The sequence below is a fragment of the Chrysemys picta genome, chromosome 14 (genome assembly GCF_011386835.1).
Source record: "Chrysemys picta bellii isolate R12L10 chromosome 14, ASM1138683v2, whole genome shotgun sequence".
Taxonomy (NCBI): Eukaryota; Metazoa; Chordata; order Testudines; family Emydidae; genus Chrysemys; species Chrysemys picta.
This window is the reverse complement of record NC_088804.1, coordinates 18,293,355-18,310,407: the sequence shown is the minus strand read 5'-3', so window position 1 is coordinate 18,310,407 and position 17,053 is coordinate 18,293,355. Positions and strand designations below refer to the sequence as shown.

Genomic DNA, 17,053 nt, shown 5'->3' with positions numbered 1-17,053 from the left:
GGGACTCCCTCACACCAGGAGGCACCCCATGCTCCCATTCTGCTGGACTACTTCCCTGCCAGCATCTAAGTTATTGCTTTGAGTGTGTAATGATGTCCCAGCCAGGGGGAAAGGGCTTGGATGCATAGGAGTCCCTGGGCTTCTAATATGCTGCTCAAACCAGACAATCGTCCAGGATAAACCCAATCATCCCTTCCAAACTCAAGAGGAAGCTGAGTTCCCACAGGGCGTGGGAGACCCTTAAAGAAGCCTGTAGACTGTTGGCCTGTCTCCCCAGCCAGGAAAGATTGACACCATAACTAGAGTGTGATTTGGGCCCTTTTCTCAGGCTTCAGCTTTATTTTTCCCACATAAACTAACAATTTTTCCCACATAAACTAAACTTCAACTGTCTCTTCCTCTCAGTGCAAGGTCTTTTGAAGAGGCCTACTGATTCCCCACATGATTAATTTTTTCCCAGCCACTTGCCAGAGTCATCCAGCTCCAGGGCCTGCCAAAGGCACCAACTTGCTTCCTATAGATCTCCCACATGAGCCAGGAATTTCTTACCAGAGCCTCCCTGCTCCGGGCCTGCTACCAAGTCACCTGCTGGCTTTTACAATAACCTGATCCCTAGCTGATCAGTCAAACGTGAGGTTGGGCCCCAAGTTCCCTTAAAGGCCAGGCACTCTGTGACCAAACCACCGAGTGTTTCCTCTTTCTCCTGCAGACCCACACAAAGGCTGCAGGGGGTATATTCTAACAAAAAGGAATATCAATTAGTTATAAATTCTTACCTTTTTGGGAATACTGATATCTCTCATAGTAATCTTCATTTCCTGTTGAATAGTCATACTGTTGTCCAAATAGTTCTTCAAAACTAAGGAGGAAATAATATTTTGAGGAAAGAATATATTCAAAACATTATAGCAGGCCAATTCATACAGATATCCTCACAAACTAGGAAGATAAAGGTTTTAAACAGTAGTAGTGTAAAAGTTATCAATACTGAATTTCAGACTAGATGACTTTAAGCCATGGAGAGGTGAGAAGTGTTAGTCTTTCCATACTTAAAGACTAAGCTAATTTTCCATTAAAAAGCATTTGACTGCCCAAGTATCTTCACTAAAACTAAAGTACATTTAAAAAGGTCCTTGTACAATGAGCTATAAAGCCCTGAAAGTTCTTGGAACCAATTGCTATAGTTCAGTCAAGACTGGTGGAGGCATTTCTGCTCTCTGCTCTAGAGACTGAACTCTAAGATCAGTGGCAGGGCATCTTCAACAGACAGCTCTCTCCTCCAAAATTCACCCCTCTGAAGATTCAAAGTTTGGTGTTTTCAGGGTGCAACCTTGGTAAGTTTTACTACTGGGGTCTGACCATCATATAGAAATAGTCTTATTTTAACTCTATTTTAAAACAACTGTAGGGTGCCCAGGTGCTATACATTAGATACCATGAACAAACTAGGTGTTTAAAAAAACAAAACAAAACAAAAAAACAAAACACTCAACTATTTAGGAAGTTTTAACAGATATACAAATTCTTGTCATGTAAATATCAGACACAAAACATAGTAATTACAAAAGTGAGCTTGTTTATAGACAGAAGTATTTTCCTACAGACAAATGGGTTGTTCATAACGCCTTTAAATCATTTACATAGTTATCCTTTCGAAAAGTGTGTCTTACCTATTCAGATCTTCAAAGTCCTTTGAATAACCATCTTGGGGAGAATAAGGACTTTTCTGGTATGGTCTATAAGGATTTATGCTAAGAGAGACAAGAAATATGAGATTAGGTATGTTCGCTCAAAAGAGCTTTTGCATAGCTACAATTAAAAAGTTTAAGTTTTACATACTGGTACTCTAAAGTTCTTAATGGACTTTCCAAATTCCTGTTTGTTTTGGTTTTAAAACAAATGCTATTATAAAAGAATTTGCTTAATTCCAGGGCTGCAGTATTATGGTGAAGCAAAACATATCTTCCTTTCAGTCAAAGGAAGACAAAACATTCCCAAAAAACTTTCCTTCACAAATCTTGGGCATCTGTAAGCCAGTGACACTTTCATATTTCCTTGTAAGGTTTTGCCTGCATTGAGCTAGGTCTACACAGCAAGCTAGGGGTGCGATTCCTCTGCTCCTCACACATACTTACATAGCTCTCATCAAGATAGCTCAAGTATAAATAGCAGTGCATCCACTGGTAGTGGCCATGGAGGCAAGGCTGAACCATGCCGAGTACGTACTCGCCTGAAACCAGCTCATCCATACTTCCATGGCCGCTATCAGTGCTAACGCAGCTGCACTATTATTTATACTTGCGCTATCTCAACAAGAGCTATCGTGTGTGTAGGAGCAGGGGAAATCACATCCCTAGCTTGAAGAGTAGACACAGTCTTAGAAAAAATGCCTTATAACATAAAACAAAGCAGCTGTATTTTGTTTACAACCAGCTTCTGCTGACGTTTTATTCTTCCTTTTAATGAAATGTTGATGTCATACCAGCTGTCGTGAAGTTTTGCAATCACGGATGAGACATTTTAGGGCAAGTGTTATTTACATTCTGCTTACACCACCTCTATCTGTAGCTTTGGATGATCTAACGTTTTCCCCTGAACCCATAGTTGCTAGTGAGTGTAGAGTCTGAAGCACATGCTAACACAACTGATTTTGGATCTTGCAGTAAAGACTTAACTGATTTGTTGCCCGTAACAAGATGTGGTAAAAACTAAGTATATAAATGTAATTTAAGCAAGGCTTTTGAATGGTAGTAAACTTCAGTTTACCTATAATTTTAAGCATTTAATTTGTTATAAAAATCCAATCCTATACACTGGTTCATTTTGTTCTGCAAGAGATGCCTATGCTAACAAAGCCAAATATATTTTCACACAAAAGGTCACAGGTGAGTGCTTCACTTTCTTATTCTTAATATTTATATTATGGTGGTAGCCAGAGGCCCCAATGAAGATTAGGGTTCAAGAGTGCTATGTGTTGTACAAACTGTTAGACAAGGTTCCTGCCTCAAAGAGCTTACACTTTAAGACAAGCAACACAAAAAGGGTGGGGGAACAGGGAGACAATCTAATGTGTATATTTACACAAACATACTGTTTTAATTGTCTTGATGAAGAGACACCCTAAATTTGCATACAAATTAAGGACAGAAAATGAGTTTAGTTTATGTATTACATAATTAGTTTATGTATTACAGTTAGGAGAATGAAGTTTTTCTGCACTGGCAAGAGGATTGACTAAAAGCCCTAACAGAACTTGATCTCTAATGTCTATAATATTTCAGTTCTACTTCATCAGAAAGAAGAGCAAGATAGGATTTGACAGAGAAAAGACTGGACACAGAAAGAATCACAAGAGTTATTTGGGAAAACCTTCTTACTCTGAGGTGAATAGGGGAAGGCTAGTATGAGAAACTTAAGTCACTAATAGACCTAGTGCCTGGGGATTTGATAAGGATCACATAGGTTTGGTACAATTTTGTTTCATGAGGGTAGTGCCAATATGAAGTCCATAGGATAAAAGGAATAAGCAGATGGCTCAACATGAAAAAGTCAAAAGTAAGTTGCTTTGAATGGGAACACAGGCTGACTAGGACGATGTCCAAAAACAAAATCAGTAGCCATAAAGAAAAGCAGCATGATATTTGGATGCCAACCAACCAATAGGAGAAAAGGTAAAGTTAAGACAAAATCTCTTGTCAAGAGATCAGGAATCTTGCAACACCAGTAGAGAGCCAGCTTCACTTGAAATACACTGTAGTTGACTTAAGTTATTCATATTTTAACTATGTTGTCAAAGTTACAAATATTTTATCACCTGAAAAATGGAACTGATAGCTATTCATGATAATTAGAAAACTGCTTTGGAAATCCTAGCACATCAAAAACCTATTCAGGAACTAACTATATATAAACTGGATGTGCCTAATGCTTAGTTGCATGCCAGGCACCTTGATAAGGTACGTCCAATCTACCACAAGATAAATGGTCCCAGCAGCAGGTAATACAGATTACCACATTGCTCAAGTACAGAAGTGCTAACATCTTGGAAGATGTCAGCCATTTGACATGGACCAGGATCCTGCAACATTATTTTGTTGCACTTGCAGCCAGCTCTACCAGTATCAGCACTTTTGGGCTGTGCTATTGCATGGCTGCTGCTGAGATAGCAAGAAAGAGACAGGGATGAAAGGATAACTGGATGGACAAAAGCGGTGGTCCCAATAGTAGTCCAAAAATTCTTCTGCAAAGAATAGAAGAGGACACTTCCATATCCAAAAGATCAGAAGTTTAGTTTTAAAAACTTAGTTTCTCAACCTAGTTAGTAAGAATTTGAATTCTCCAGGAGTCTTAATTATTTTGATGGAATAATCTGATATAGCCAGTTTTCTAAGGTGGATAATTCTAAATAAAATATTGTTTCCACAAACACAAACCTAGTAACTTCTATAAGTTTTCATCCATTATCAGAAAACTTTTGAGAAAGCCAGTAAAAGAATGCAACTGTAGAGTTAGTACACATTGCAGGATTTCTTCAAAAATAGTCATTCTGGGAAGTATCAATGTTTATCTCATAATTGGGAGAAACAGACAAAAGTCTTAAATCACTGTGTTGGTAATATAAAACAGTATATGAAAATGTGGGAAGGAAATGAAGAGGGAGATAAGAGGCTAAGGAGGCTCTACTTGGGAAAAGAAAATGGTAAGAATAGAAGAAACTGGGGAAAATAATATGCACATTGTGAAGACCTGAAGACTGATCAAGAACTCATTCATGCTAGTACTAAAGGAATATTAAGGAAAAGTGAACAAAAACTGTAAGATTGTCCCCTCTAACATTTACTAAAGGAGTTTTGTTTACTTTGATACAAGTCTAACTTATGAAGACATCTAGAAGGGAAAACAAGTGTACGCTTACAAATAGAATGCACAATAGCGTTTTTACACACAAAACTGGATGAAGAAAAAGTCCACCTTTTTATAATCTACTTAAAAACTCAATAAATCTGTTGCATATTACTTACTCCAGAAGGCGTGGAATCCATCCGGGTCTATGCCTGGACCCAAAATGAAAAGAGCTTGGATTAAGTTATATTGACGACAAACCGTAAAAAAACAGCAGTTAAATCAAGATTAGTAAAATGTGCTGAGTTTCTTCAGCAGCACAGACCTTATGCACCACACTTTCAGATTATCATAAAATGTTTTAAGGAGCGAATAAGCTAAAGAAAAAATGGAAATTGTGTTGTGTTGTAAAGGAATCTGATTTTTGGAGTAGGTGTGTTCCTTGAAGCTATCTCTTGAAGGCCCCAAGTACTCAGAGGCATATGCAAACCTTACTCACCTCAATTGTAGAAAGAGAAAAAGAGCAAAGAGAGTTAGCGATACTGATTAAATGAAATTCAACTACTAACACTAGTAATCTATATTTCATCCTTCATGCCATGAGCTATGCAGCAGTTATGAGCCATATAGCGGGGCATTAGATTGCTCCTAAACTTGCCATTTCTAATAATCTATCAAGAGATGTGTACAGAGGAATATTTTATATGTATTTATACAACATACCCCAAAAACGATCCAGTTGGCTGCTCTGCTACTGTCTAACAAAAGATTTCCCTTTTTCCAGATGCAGCTTGTTGGTAAAGCTGGCCTTTCCATGACAAACTTCAAAGGGTTTTGAAATTCATGATTTTGTTCACCTGGCAAGAATAATTGTTGGCCAAAATAAGAAATCCTAAATTCTGATCTCCTTACCAAAAGACGTTCTTGGATCTGTGTATTAATTTTATTTAGGGAAATGAAAGTTTGGAAAGAAATAAAGGTAATTGCTTGCTAAACATGAAATTTAGAAAGCCATTCAGAAAAGAATTAGAAATTGAGTAAGAAACTACCCTTGTGTAACTGAACAAAAATTAGGATAATAATCTTAATCCTCCAGAATTTCTGGATGAAGTAGCTACAATAATAAATAAATGGTCTTATGCAAAAGTGGGACTGGCTGAAGATCTAGTCTCAAACACCTTCTACAATAGCTTGAAATTTTAACACTAGAACTTTAAAGTGACATGGTGCAATAGGAGAGTGGACTGTACAGAGAAATAACAAGACGACCAGCACAGGAGGAAAGTAAGAAACAAGTGAGCTGTCCTAATTATCTCCTATAGACACTGCTACCAGATGCTCTTGGATTATGCTCAAAGTACCACTATGAGATCTAGACATGGATGCCAAAAGATCCTGTACCAATCGAGAGAGAGATTTTTTTCCTCTCTGTACCATAAAGAAAAGACACTTCATATCTAATTCTGTGCTGAACATGCAGGGGTCTTCACACTCTGAGTTTCAGATATTCTGTGCATTTAATTACTGAGAAATCAAAATGTACTCTAAGCCTTTCTATTTAAGCTGTTAGTTATAAGGCTTCACGCACGACAGCAGAAAGCTACATCTAGGATTACACTGACAGATGTATTACTTAGAAGAAACAGATTCTTCAAGCTCCAATGGTAGTATAATGAGGACAGCTGTTTGGTCTTACTTCATTTATTTTGACTATTCTCAAATGAATGTCATTGGACAGGAGAATGTAAAAGCTACTTAAATTCAACTGATGGTGTCAGATTCTATTTAACTGCTTGAGTTTAAAAAAAAAAAAAAAAAAGCAGCAGCATTTTGAAATATCCTGGAAGTTCTACATGAGGTCTGAAGATTAAGAAATAGGTTCTGACTTAGTGCCTCCTGGGTCAATTCTCATTAATCTAAAAATTGCTTCTTGGTGTAGGTCAAGACTTTTAGTGTCCCAAAGGTCAGAAAATTGACAAAGTTACTAAATATTTACTAGCTAGAGGAGTAAACCTACTAGCCAATGATAGATACAAAAGATAAGTAGAGAGCCTCCACATCAGTGAGGTCCAGGAAGAATCACGTGTTGTAAAGTACAACCTCCTGCCATAGGTAATGGAAGTGCTAGAATTCATGCATTGGGCTCCAGCTTTCATATCAGCATCTGGCTACTTGATATCTGATAAATGTGAAGCTTCACCAACTTCTAGCTACTGGAAAGGAAAAGACGTTTCTCTGGATACTGCAAGGAAAACACAGAAAAAGCTTCCGGTACTCTAGTCTTCTCCCACACCACAGATTTTTTATTTATATATATATTTATTTATTTATTTTGGGGGAGGAGGGGCATGAAAAATTCTAGCATTGATTTATGCTGATGAGATTTTGCCAGATGCCAGCAGACCAAAACTGATACTCTCAACTATTTCATTGCTGCCCACAGGGTTGCCCACACAAATAGGAGTGATTAATCTTATTAATTTTACATTGCTAGTGGGCACAGCTATGAGGCACTGCAGACTCAGGAAAACCACCACCACCACCACATTGGCTTATGTTCAGTAGGTCATCTTCATAACAGAAGTGGCTAGAAACAGTGTGGGTTTTTTATATGAAAGTTTGAATTCTGCAAAGAAGTGCTGGTTAGGCCTCTGCATGCAGAGAAGGCTTCCCACTGGTGAGCAGGCACATGATTTTTTTCAATCTCTACCCTTGATATGATAATGCTTTGATGTCTGTGTTACCTTGAGTAAGTTTGTTCAAAGGGTATTTTGTAAAGATAGTCTGTCTTATCTATTTTAATATACTTTTAATGTAGACAAGTTGTAATCTAGTTTCATTTTGGTCCTTTACTGGACACCTTAACCTCAGCCATAATATCACTTGAGCAAACGAGGGAACTCTAGGCCTTACCCAACCCCTTAACCTTTTCTTGAGCAAATATCCACATTGAAAATAGGTGGAAGGCCAAAACCTTTCAGCACACTGGCTGATAATTAGCCACAGTAGTTCCTCTGTAAGAAAACTGTGAATTATTGCTTCCCAATCCTTGGAGACTAGGCTCCTCATCCGAACCCTGCTCTCTACTTTCACAGTTCATCCATTTAGCTCTGAATTATTATGCCCATTCCTTTGAAATGTTTAACAACAGTTACAGAAAGAAGTGTATGAAATTCTTTGAGTCGCAAACTGACCTTCCACTAGAGCACTAGAATGTCAAATTTATCATTGTGGATGAGATTTCTCATGCTTAATTTCAGTGCAAGATTGTTTTTTGTTATGCAAGCACACACAAAAAAACTTTTTTACACACTGATTTTCTCCCCCCTCCTTCAAAAACAGAGATATGAAATTTGAAAAACAACCTATTTGTCATGTACTAGTCCTCATTGATATATATGAAAAAATGTTCAAACTCTTGATTCTGCAATTTACAGCATGTAGGCAAACTACTGCACCCTCATGGAGCCCTACTGAAATCAACATGGCTCTTTGTGGGCACAACAGTCCATCCATGCGTTATAAATTGCAAGATCGGGGCTTAAGGGTGAAATTCACCCCGTACAGAGGACCAGCACAAGGTCTGCACACCACTTAAGTTCTCATAGGACGTAAAGACTGCTTTTGGACATCAACTGGGGTTGAAGTGGTGCATAGACTTTGTGCTAGTCCTCTGCATAGGAGTAATTTCATCCCATAGAAGTTAGAATTGAAAATGTAACTGACTGATTGAAAATGTGTTGTCCACGCACAATATTTTAGGAATGTTTTTGAACACCAATTCGCACAGACATATGAAAGGTGTACTCAGAGTGTGTTCAAACAGTACAGTACTACCAACAACTGGATAGAGTACTTCCTTATTCCTCTATAAGTTACACAAATGACACTAACAACAGTATATACAATATTCATTTCAGAAAATTTTACAAATTGTAGTTCTCACACTGACTACAAAGTTCCTTTCAAGCTATTGTTTCATAACATAAAATGCACACGATAAAAGTAACAATTTCCAGCAGATACCAGATGTTCATATGTTGATATTTTAAATGCTTAGCTAATTTGTTTTCTAGATTATAGAAGTAGAATATCACTGTTTCATGCTAAACTTAGGCTCCAATTTTAAGCATGCGATTAACTTCACACACAGAGGCCTTGGCTACACTGGCAATTCACAGCGCTGCACTTGCTGCACTCAGGGGTGTGAAAAAACACGCCCCCTGAGCGCAGCGAGTGCAGCGCTGTAAAGCGCCAGTGTAATCAGTGCCTGCAGCGCTGCACGCTCGCTCGCAGTGCTGCAAGCTATTCCCCTCAGAGAGGTGGAGTACTTAAAGCGCTGCGAGACAGCTCTCGCAGCGCTGGTGGCGCGACTACACTCGCGCTTCACAGCACTGCCGCGGCAGCACTGTGAATCCGCAAGTGTAGCCAAGGCCTAAGTAGTCCCCCTGTAGTCAATGGAACAACTCACTGCATCAAGTTAATATGATGAAGTCTTCCCAGGACTGGGGCCTTAAAGAATACAATTATGTATTTCATAGAATTATAGTAAGTAGAATTGGGTGTGACTGTTTCTATTTTCCTTTTTATTTATATTTTTTATATATGCATGTTTGTTTTGTTAAAGACATTCAACTCTTTAAAGTGACTGAATTTTAAAACAATGACAGTGAAATGACCACAATTCTCAGACTCGTATATGAAAATAAGTGTTAGTGTTTTCATAAGTATCTGTAGAAACAAATGTTCAAGTGTTTATATTTATTTTACTTTACCTTTTATCCACAATAGGTTTCTGAACTTGACCCCTGGTAACCTTAACCCAAGATGACATTTTAATTCCTAGGGAAACAAAATACATTGCATTTATTCTCTTCACAAGTGAAGTGAGAAAACAGTCTTAAAACAGCAATAGTACATTGCAATTTTTTTAAACAACTGACAGCTTGCAACTTGTTAAAAATATTGTATTTCATAATCAAGCTTGTGGATCATCTCTAGTTGAGTGAAATCTCTTTGTATGTTTTTGCAGTAACCTTAACTATCTTGAGTAATTGTTTTTTATCACCTGTAAATGTGTTCACTCCTTTTCCAGATCATTTATGAATATGCTGAACAGTACTCGTCCCAATACAAATCCTTGGGGGACCCTGCTATTTACATCTCTGCTGCAAAAAATGACCATTTATTCCTACTCTTTGTTTCCTGTCTTTTAGCCAGTTACTGATCCATGAGAAGCCCTTCCTCTTACCCTATGACTGCTTACTTTGCTTAAGGGCGTTTGGCGAGGGATCCTGTCAAAGGTTTTCTGAAAGTCCAAGAACACTATATCCACTGGATCACCCTTATCCAAATACTTGTTGACATGCTCAAAAAATTCTAATAGATTGAGGAGCCTGGTTTCCCTTTACAAAAGTGGTGTTGACTCTTCCCTAACATATTGTGTTCATTTAGCTGTTTGAATTTTATTCTTTACTATAACCTCAACCAATTTGCCTGGTACTGAAGTTAGGCTTCATGACCCGTAATTGCCAGGATCCCCTCTGGAGCCTCTTTTAAAAATCCAGTATTATGTTAGCTATGCTCTAGTCATCTGATACAGAGGCTGATTTAAGCGATAGGTTACATACCACAGTTAGAAGTTCTGCAGTTTCATGTCTGAGTTCCTTCAAAACTCTTGGGTGAATACCATCTGGTCCTGGTGACTCTTTACTGTTTAATTTATCAATATATTCAAAAACCTTCTCTACTGACACTTCAAACTTGGACAATTCCTAAAATAGGTCACCTAAAAACAATGGCTTATGTGTGGGAATCTCCCTCACATCCTCTGCAGCGAAGACTGATGCAAAGAATTCATTTAGCTTCTCTGCAAATACCTTGTGTTCCCTGAGTGCTCCTGTAGCACAGGGGTGGGGAACCTACGGCCGGATCCAGCCCATTGTTTCATTTCATCTGGCCCGCAGCAAGTCTCCGCTCGCTGCATTGCCAGAAGTCCGGTCGGCTCTGTGCAGCTCTCGGAAGCGACAGGCATGTCTCTACGGCCCCTAGGAGCTGGGGCGATAAGGAAAGCTCCGCGCACTACCCCCGCCCCCTGCGCCAGCTCTGCAGCTCCCATTGGCCAAGAACCACAGCCAGCGGAAGCTGCAGGGGCAATGCTTGCGGACGCAGGGGACATGCATCACACAGAGCTGCCTGGCTCCTCTGCCTAGGGGCCCTGGTAGGCAGGGAGTCTGCTTTAGCCACACTGCACCACCAACCGGGAGCCACCTGAGGTAAGCGCCGGGGCTTTGGAGCTGTGCTCCGGCTCCGCTCCAGGCTCCGCTCCAAAGCCCTGGTAAGCATCGCCTGGCCGAAGCCCACACCCCGAATCCCCTGTCCCAGATTGGAACCCCCCTCCCTGCACCCTCACCCCAACCCCCTGCCCCAGATCGGAACCCCCCTGTACCCTAACTCCCTCCCTGCACCCCCACCTGCACTCCAACCCAGGTCAGAACTCCCTCCCGCACCCTAACTCCCTCCTAGACCTCACATCCCCACCCTAACCCTTTGCCCCAGCCCTGAGCCACCTCCTGCACCAAAACTCCCTCCCAGAGCCTGCACCCCAAACCTCCTCCAACACCCTACCTGGAGCCTGCTCCCACACTCCAAACCCCTTGGCCCCAGCCTGGAGTCCCCTCCTGCAACCCAAACCCCTCATCCCCAGCCCCACCCAAGAGCTCGCACCCCCAGCTGGAGCCCGCCCCCCCAACTCCCTGCCCCAGACTGGAGCCCCCTCCCGCACCCTGAACTCCTCATTTCTGGCCCCAGCCCGGAGCCTAGGGGAAGCCCCAAGCCTCCTGGCCCCCCCACGGGGCTGAAGCCACGAGGCTGGCTTGACCCACTGCGGGGGGGAGCCCCGAGCCCTACCGCCCCCTATGGGGCTATGTGTGGCCCGCAACCAATTTTTTCTGTGGGCTAGCGGCTCCGATAGAAAAAAGGTTCCCCACCCCTGCTGTAGCACCTTTATCATCCAGTGGTCCCTCTGACTTTTTGGCAGGCTTCCTGCTTCTGAAATACTTTTCAAATTCTAACGGCAATTTTTTTAGAGCAACTAGCCTAGAACACAAAAACTTTCTTGGACTGCCTAATCATACTTTTACATTTGACTTGCCAGAGTTTACGTTCCTATTTTTCTCAGTAAGATTTTTACTTCCAATTTTTAAAAGATGCCTTTTTGCCTCTAACGACCTCGTTTACTCTGCTGTTTAGCCACGGTGGCATTTTTTTGGTCCTCTTACTGTTTTGTTTTGGGGGGAGGTTGGGGGGTAGGACAAAAATATTTAGCTTGAGCCTCGATCACAGTGTTTTAAAATAGTCTGCATGTTGTTTGCGGGCGTTTCACCTTTGTGACTGTTCCTTTTAATTTCCATTTAACTAGCTTCCTCATTTTTGTATTAGCCCCCTTTAAGTTAAATGCTACTGTGGTGGGTTTCTCTGGCAATTTCCCACCCTACAAGGATGTTAAATGTAATTACATTATAGCTGAACCGCTCAGTAATAGCGGCCATATTTGCCAGTTGGACCAGATCCTGTGCTAAATCAAAAATTGCCTCTCCCTACATGGGTTCCAAGACAAGCTGCATTCATTCATGCTGTCCCTGCTTCTAGTGACATACCTAGTCAATATGAGGTTAGTTGAAATCCCCCATTATTATTGCATTTTCTGCTTTTGGAGCCTCTCTAATCTCCCTAAGCATTTCACAATCATTGTCACCATTCTAGTCAGGTAGTTTGTAATATATTCCTTCTACTAAACTCTTACTGTTCAAGCATAGAATTTCTATCCACAGAGCTCCTACAGTACAATTTGATTAATTTAAGATTTTTATTTTGACTCTATGCTTTCTTTTAGTGCCATTCCCCAAACAGCAAGACCTACTGTGTTATTCCTATATATTTGAGCCCTTGTATTACTGTGTCCCACTGACTATTCTCATTTCACCAAATTTTCGTGATGCTCATTATACCAACCTACTCATTTACGACAGGCACTCTAGTTCACCCATCTTAGTATTTAGACTTCCAGCATTCATATATAAGCACTTGTACATTTTATCAATATGAATTTGAAGTCCAGTACTGGTAGGGTGACCATATTTCCCCAACGGAAAGCGGGACACTGTGTGGGGCTGGCCTGAACCCCCATGCAGGGCTGGCATCGCATGTTCCGTCTGACCCCACTTTTTTGACAAAAGTGGTCATTTGTCCTGTTTGTTCTTGCCAATTGATCAGGGCTTAAAAAAGGGGCTGTCCCAGCCAAAACGGGACATATGGTCACCCTAAGTACTGATTTCTTTGCAGCATAATTTCAGAAGTAACAGAGTGCGCAAAATGGTCTGGATACATGCACACTTGGATGTATTCTCAAAATACAGTTTATGAAAACAGTGTGACCTGATTAGAGCAGCATTCTAGACACCAAGGCCCCATCTTGACAGGCAAAAAGGTGTATTTTTCAACCATGTTAGCTCAATTAAAGAAGCTTAATACCCACAGAGGTGCCAAGTTCAATGGATCTCAGAATGGTGCAATATAAAAGGAGACAAACAAATTGATGCATCTCTATCTGGCTTAACAAATGGTTGGAAATACAGCGTTAAAGAGCGATAACGAACTGAATCGAAGCTCGCTAATGGGCCGGCAAGAGCCGAAGCCCGTTAGTGCCAGCCGGCTCCCTCCATCCCCGGGATGGCTGCGTGTCGGGGGCGGAAAGGGCCTGGGGATAGAGGATGCTCTGCACAAACAACGTTAATTAGAGGCCGATGCTCTTCAGGGCTCCCCGCAGCATCCCGAGCTCGGGCCGGACCCAGAGACATTTAACCCTCTGCCGTAGGGCGCACAGTGGACGCCACCCTCCCCTCTGCTCTGCGCCGGGGCTGGGCTCCCAGGCTCGGACGGGGACACCAGGGGAGGGCGGACAGCCCCTGCGCCCGCCATCTAGCAGACCTGCCCCCCTCTCGGCCGCGGCCCGGCAGGCCCTGGGAGCCCCGCACTCACGGCTCGGGGACTCCACGCAGCGGCCGCCGCCTCCGCTTCTCGCGCACAAAGCAACGGCGGCCGGTTTGCCGGAGGCTGCCTGGGGTGAAATGGAAGCACCTCCCCTTCCCCCGCGCTGCCAGGAGAAGAGGGAGCATCAGGGCCAGCAGCGGCTGCAGCCTCCCGCCACAGTGACCCCTTTTGGTGGTGCCGGGGAACTGTGCCCCAGAGAGAGAACCATTGGGGCAACCATCTCTCCTCGCCCACGGTGGGGCCCTGGTCCCCATGGGAACCCCCCCAGCACCCATCCCTCCCCTTCCTCTGTGGGACCCCACTTACCATGGGGACACCTCCCAGCACCCATCCCTCCTCTCCCTCTGTGGGGCCCTGGTCACCATGGGAACCCTTCCAGCACCCATCTCTCCCCTCCCTTTGTGGGGCCCTGGTCACCATGGGAACCCCTTTGGGGCCCTGGTCACCATGGGAACCCCTCCCAGCACCCATCCCTCCCCTCCCTCTGCGGGACCCCACTTACCATGGGGACCCCTCTCAGCACCCATCCCTTCCCTCACTCTGTGGGACCCTGACTACCATGGGAACCTCTGCCGGCACCCTGGGCCGCCCGGGGGGTGGGGGCAATTTGCCCCAGGCACCACAGGGGCCCCCACGAGAATATAGTAGTCTATAATATTGCAACTTTTTTTATGGAAGGGGCCCCCAAAATTGCTTTGCCCCAGGCCTCCTGAATCCTCTGGGTGGCCCTGCTGGCACCTCTCCTCACCCTGTTGGGTACAAGGCAGCTCATCTCTCCCTTCCACTCTGTAGAGCCTGTGAGTGCCATGGGATACCCCTCAGTTACCTATCTCCCACCGCCCATCCCTTTGTGGTCTTGGTTATTGTGAGGAACCTCCCCTCGTATCTCTTCCCATCCCCTCTGTGATGTCCTGGTTTCTATGTGGGATGATCATATATGTGAATAGGGATCGAATTTATGAATTTGTTGTGGTGCCAGTTTTCTAAAATTGACATTTTACAAACCACATTTGCTAATTTGATAAACATTATAGCCAATATTTTAATGGAATTTAACTGGATAATTGCTCATTACTGAATCCAGAGTGTTAGATTCTAGGTTTGCGCCACAGCTCAAAGAGCCAGGAAGCTAGTGCTAGATTATTTTCAGGTCAACTTTTACCTGGAACAGTACTTTTCAAATCAGGACACTTATCCAGATTGTCAAAGGTATTTAGGCTCCTAACTTCCATTGATTTTAATACCTTTAAATACCTTTGAGGATATTGGTAAGTGTCCTGATTACAATGGAAGTTAGGAGCCTAAGTACCTGTGAGGATCTGGACCTTAGTTACTCTTAACCAATCAATATATTGTATTAATTGACCAAGAACCACTTTGGTACATAACAGTTTAATAAATTAAGTTTGGATATCAGCCTACCACACGCTATCTTGAAGGCAATGGACATAGAGGTCAAGCACAAGCAGTTATACCATAGAACAATACAAATCACCAAGATTTCTTATTACATTTACTTAAAATAATCAGTTATTGATTCTTTAGTATTTCTAATAATACATTTATCATACTTAAAGTAATTTGCCAAGGAGTAAAAATATAGTTGGTCTTAAGGCACGCTTACGAATGGTGTCCCTGTTATTTCTAATGTTTGGTTTGAAGGGGACTAGTTTAAAGCATCAAAAGAAATAGTTTAGAAGTTTTGTTTGAGGTTCTCTTAGGCCAATTTACTTGGATTTACAAGGAGAAACATATATGTAATGTATATATATATACAGCAGTACATTGTTAAAATCCCAAAATATAGTTCCTTGGGATGTCAACAGAAAGACTGCAGACACAGCAAGGTAACCTTAAGAGAATGGAAAGGCTATTGGCTGGTATAAGCATCCAATAGCACTACAGGGTTCTGCAGCTTCTTTGCTGGGTTCAGCAAACTCTGAAGTTCCACATTGAGGTTCCACTGTTTCCGTTTTAATTAGAGGAGAGCAAGTCACTTATTTTGTACTGGACATCTGTCAGGCTCTCACTTTTCTGCTCCCTCAGTTTCTGTGCTACTTACCTTGATATCCAGTAGATGGCAATGGTGTATAACAAATGTCTTTTATCCTTTTCTTTTCGGAGGCTTTTTATGTTTATTCATTTCAATTACTGTATTTCTGAATTAACCAAACTAGACATTGGAATGTCCCCTTTAAGTAATTTATTTCAATATTTTAAATGCATACACAGAGTAGGTGCTTATATCTTTCAATATTCTTTTTCATTCTCATTCCACACAATTTATATCATTTCTAGAATCCAACAATCATTTAGAAAAAAAAATCCTTTACAGTTCCTCTACATTTAGTGGACATAGTCCATACATTCCTTGATTATATATCATGACTTTCATTTCACATCCTTCAGGGCTTACAACAGAACAAGAGACATTATACAGTAGTGAAGGAACAAGATAATTAATCATATATAGAGACAGAAATGTCAGAAATTTCCAGTCAATTTCCCTGTGTAGACCTTAGACAATGTGTCTCACAAGTTTAAGGAGTGTATTGTTGGTCTTCTATTCTGGGCAAACAGAGGTGGAGTAAACAAACATTTTTTAGCCTTAATTGTCTTTGATAAGGAAAGAGTATTTCTTTTCTGATTTAAAGACCAGGAGAACCAACCTATAGTTATCAACAATATATTCATGACATATTGGACATTTGTATGTCTCACAGGACTCTCCAACAACAGCATCCATCTCTCCGCCTTTCTCACTATCAGAAAATTAAGGACAGTACAAAGCAGTCTTCTCTTCTACCTTCCAGCCCCATAATCTACTCTTAGGGCATAGTCAGGATGGGCTAAGCACTCATTTCTCCCTATGTAGAATCTGCATCTGTAGGGGCTCCCCTTTACCTTCTAAGTACCCAACTTTCTCCCTTTGACTGATACAGAACACCACTCCAACCCCATTATTAAGGAACTAAAGACAAAGCATGTAATGCTATTTTAGATGTATGTGGCATGGTTTAGAGATGTCACCTTCTGAACTGGTCCAAGGAAAATGTGCTACTAACTAGAAAACCTTAAAAAGAACAGTAGTACTTGTGTGGCACCTTAGAGACTAACAAATTTATTTGAGCATAAGCTTTCGTGGGATACAGCCCACTTC

The 17,053-nt window shown here is 41.7% G+C and overlaps 1 protein-coding gene across 9 annotated transcripts in view; it reads right to left on the bottom strand.

Moving 5' to 3' along the window:
* The window catches only part of LOC101951213 (nuclear receptor coactivator 5-like), a 32,600-nt gene extending 18,585 nt beyond the window's left edge, over positions 1-14,015 (bottom strand). For 6 of the 9 annotated variants that reach the window (XM_008166961.4, XM_024104123.3, XM_005289816.5 and 3 more), the window contains exons 1-5: positions 13,882-14,015; positions 9,618-9,684; positions 5,022-5,054; positions 1,671-1,751; positions 777-859 (exon numbers count right to left, since the gene is read on the bottom strand). In XM_008166961.4, the coding sequence (XP_008165183.1) occupies positions 777-859; positions 1,671-1,751; positions 5,022-5,054; positions 9,618-9,676 (256 nt within the window). In that variant the 5' untranslated portion in view covers positions 9,677-9,684; positions 13,882-14,015. The remainder of the gene's footprint in view (positions 1-776; positions 860-1,670; positions 1,752-5,021; positions 5,055-9,617; positions 9,685-13,881) is intronic. The other 3 variants (XM_008166962.4, XM_065567076.1, XM_008166964.4) reach the window with 1 other exon arrangement.
* Between the last annotated feature and the right edge of the window lie 3,038 nt (positions 14,016-17,053).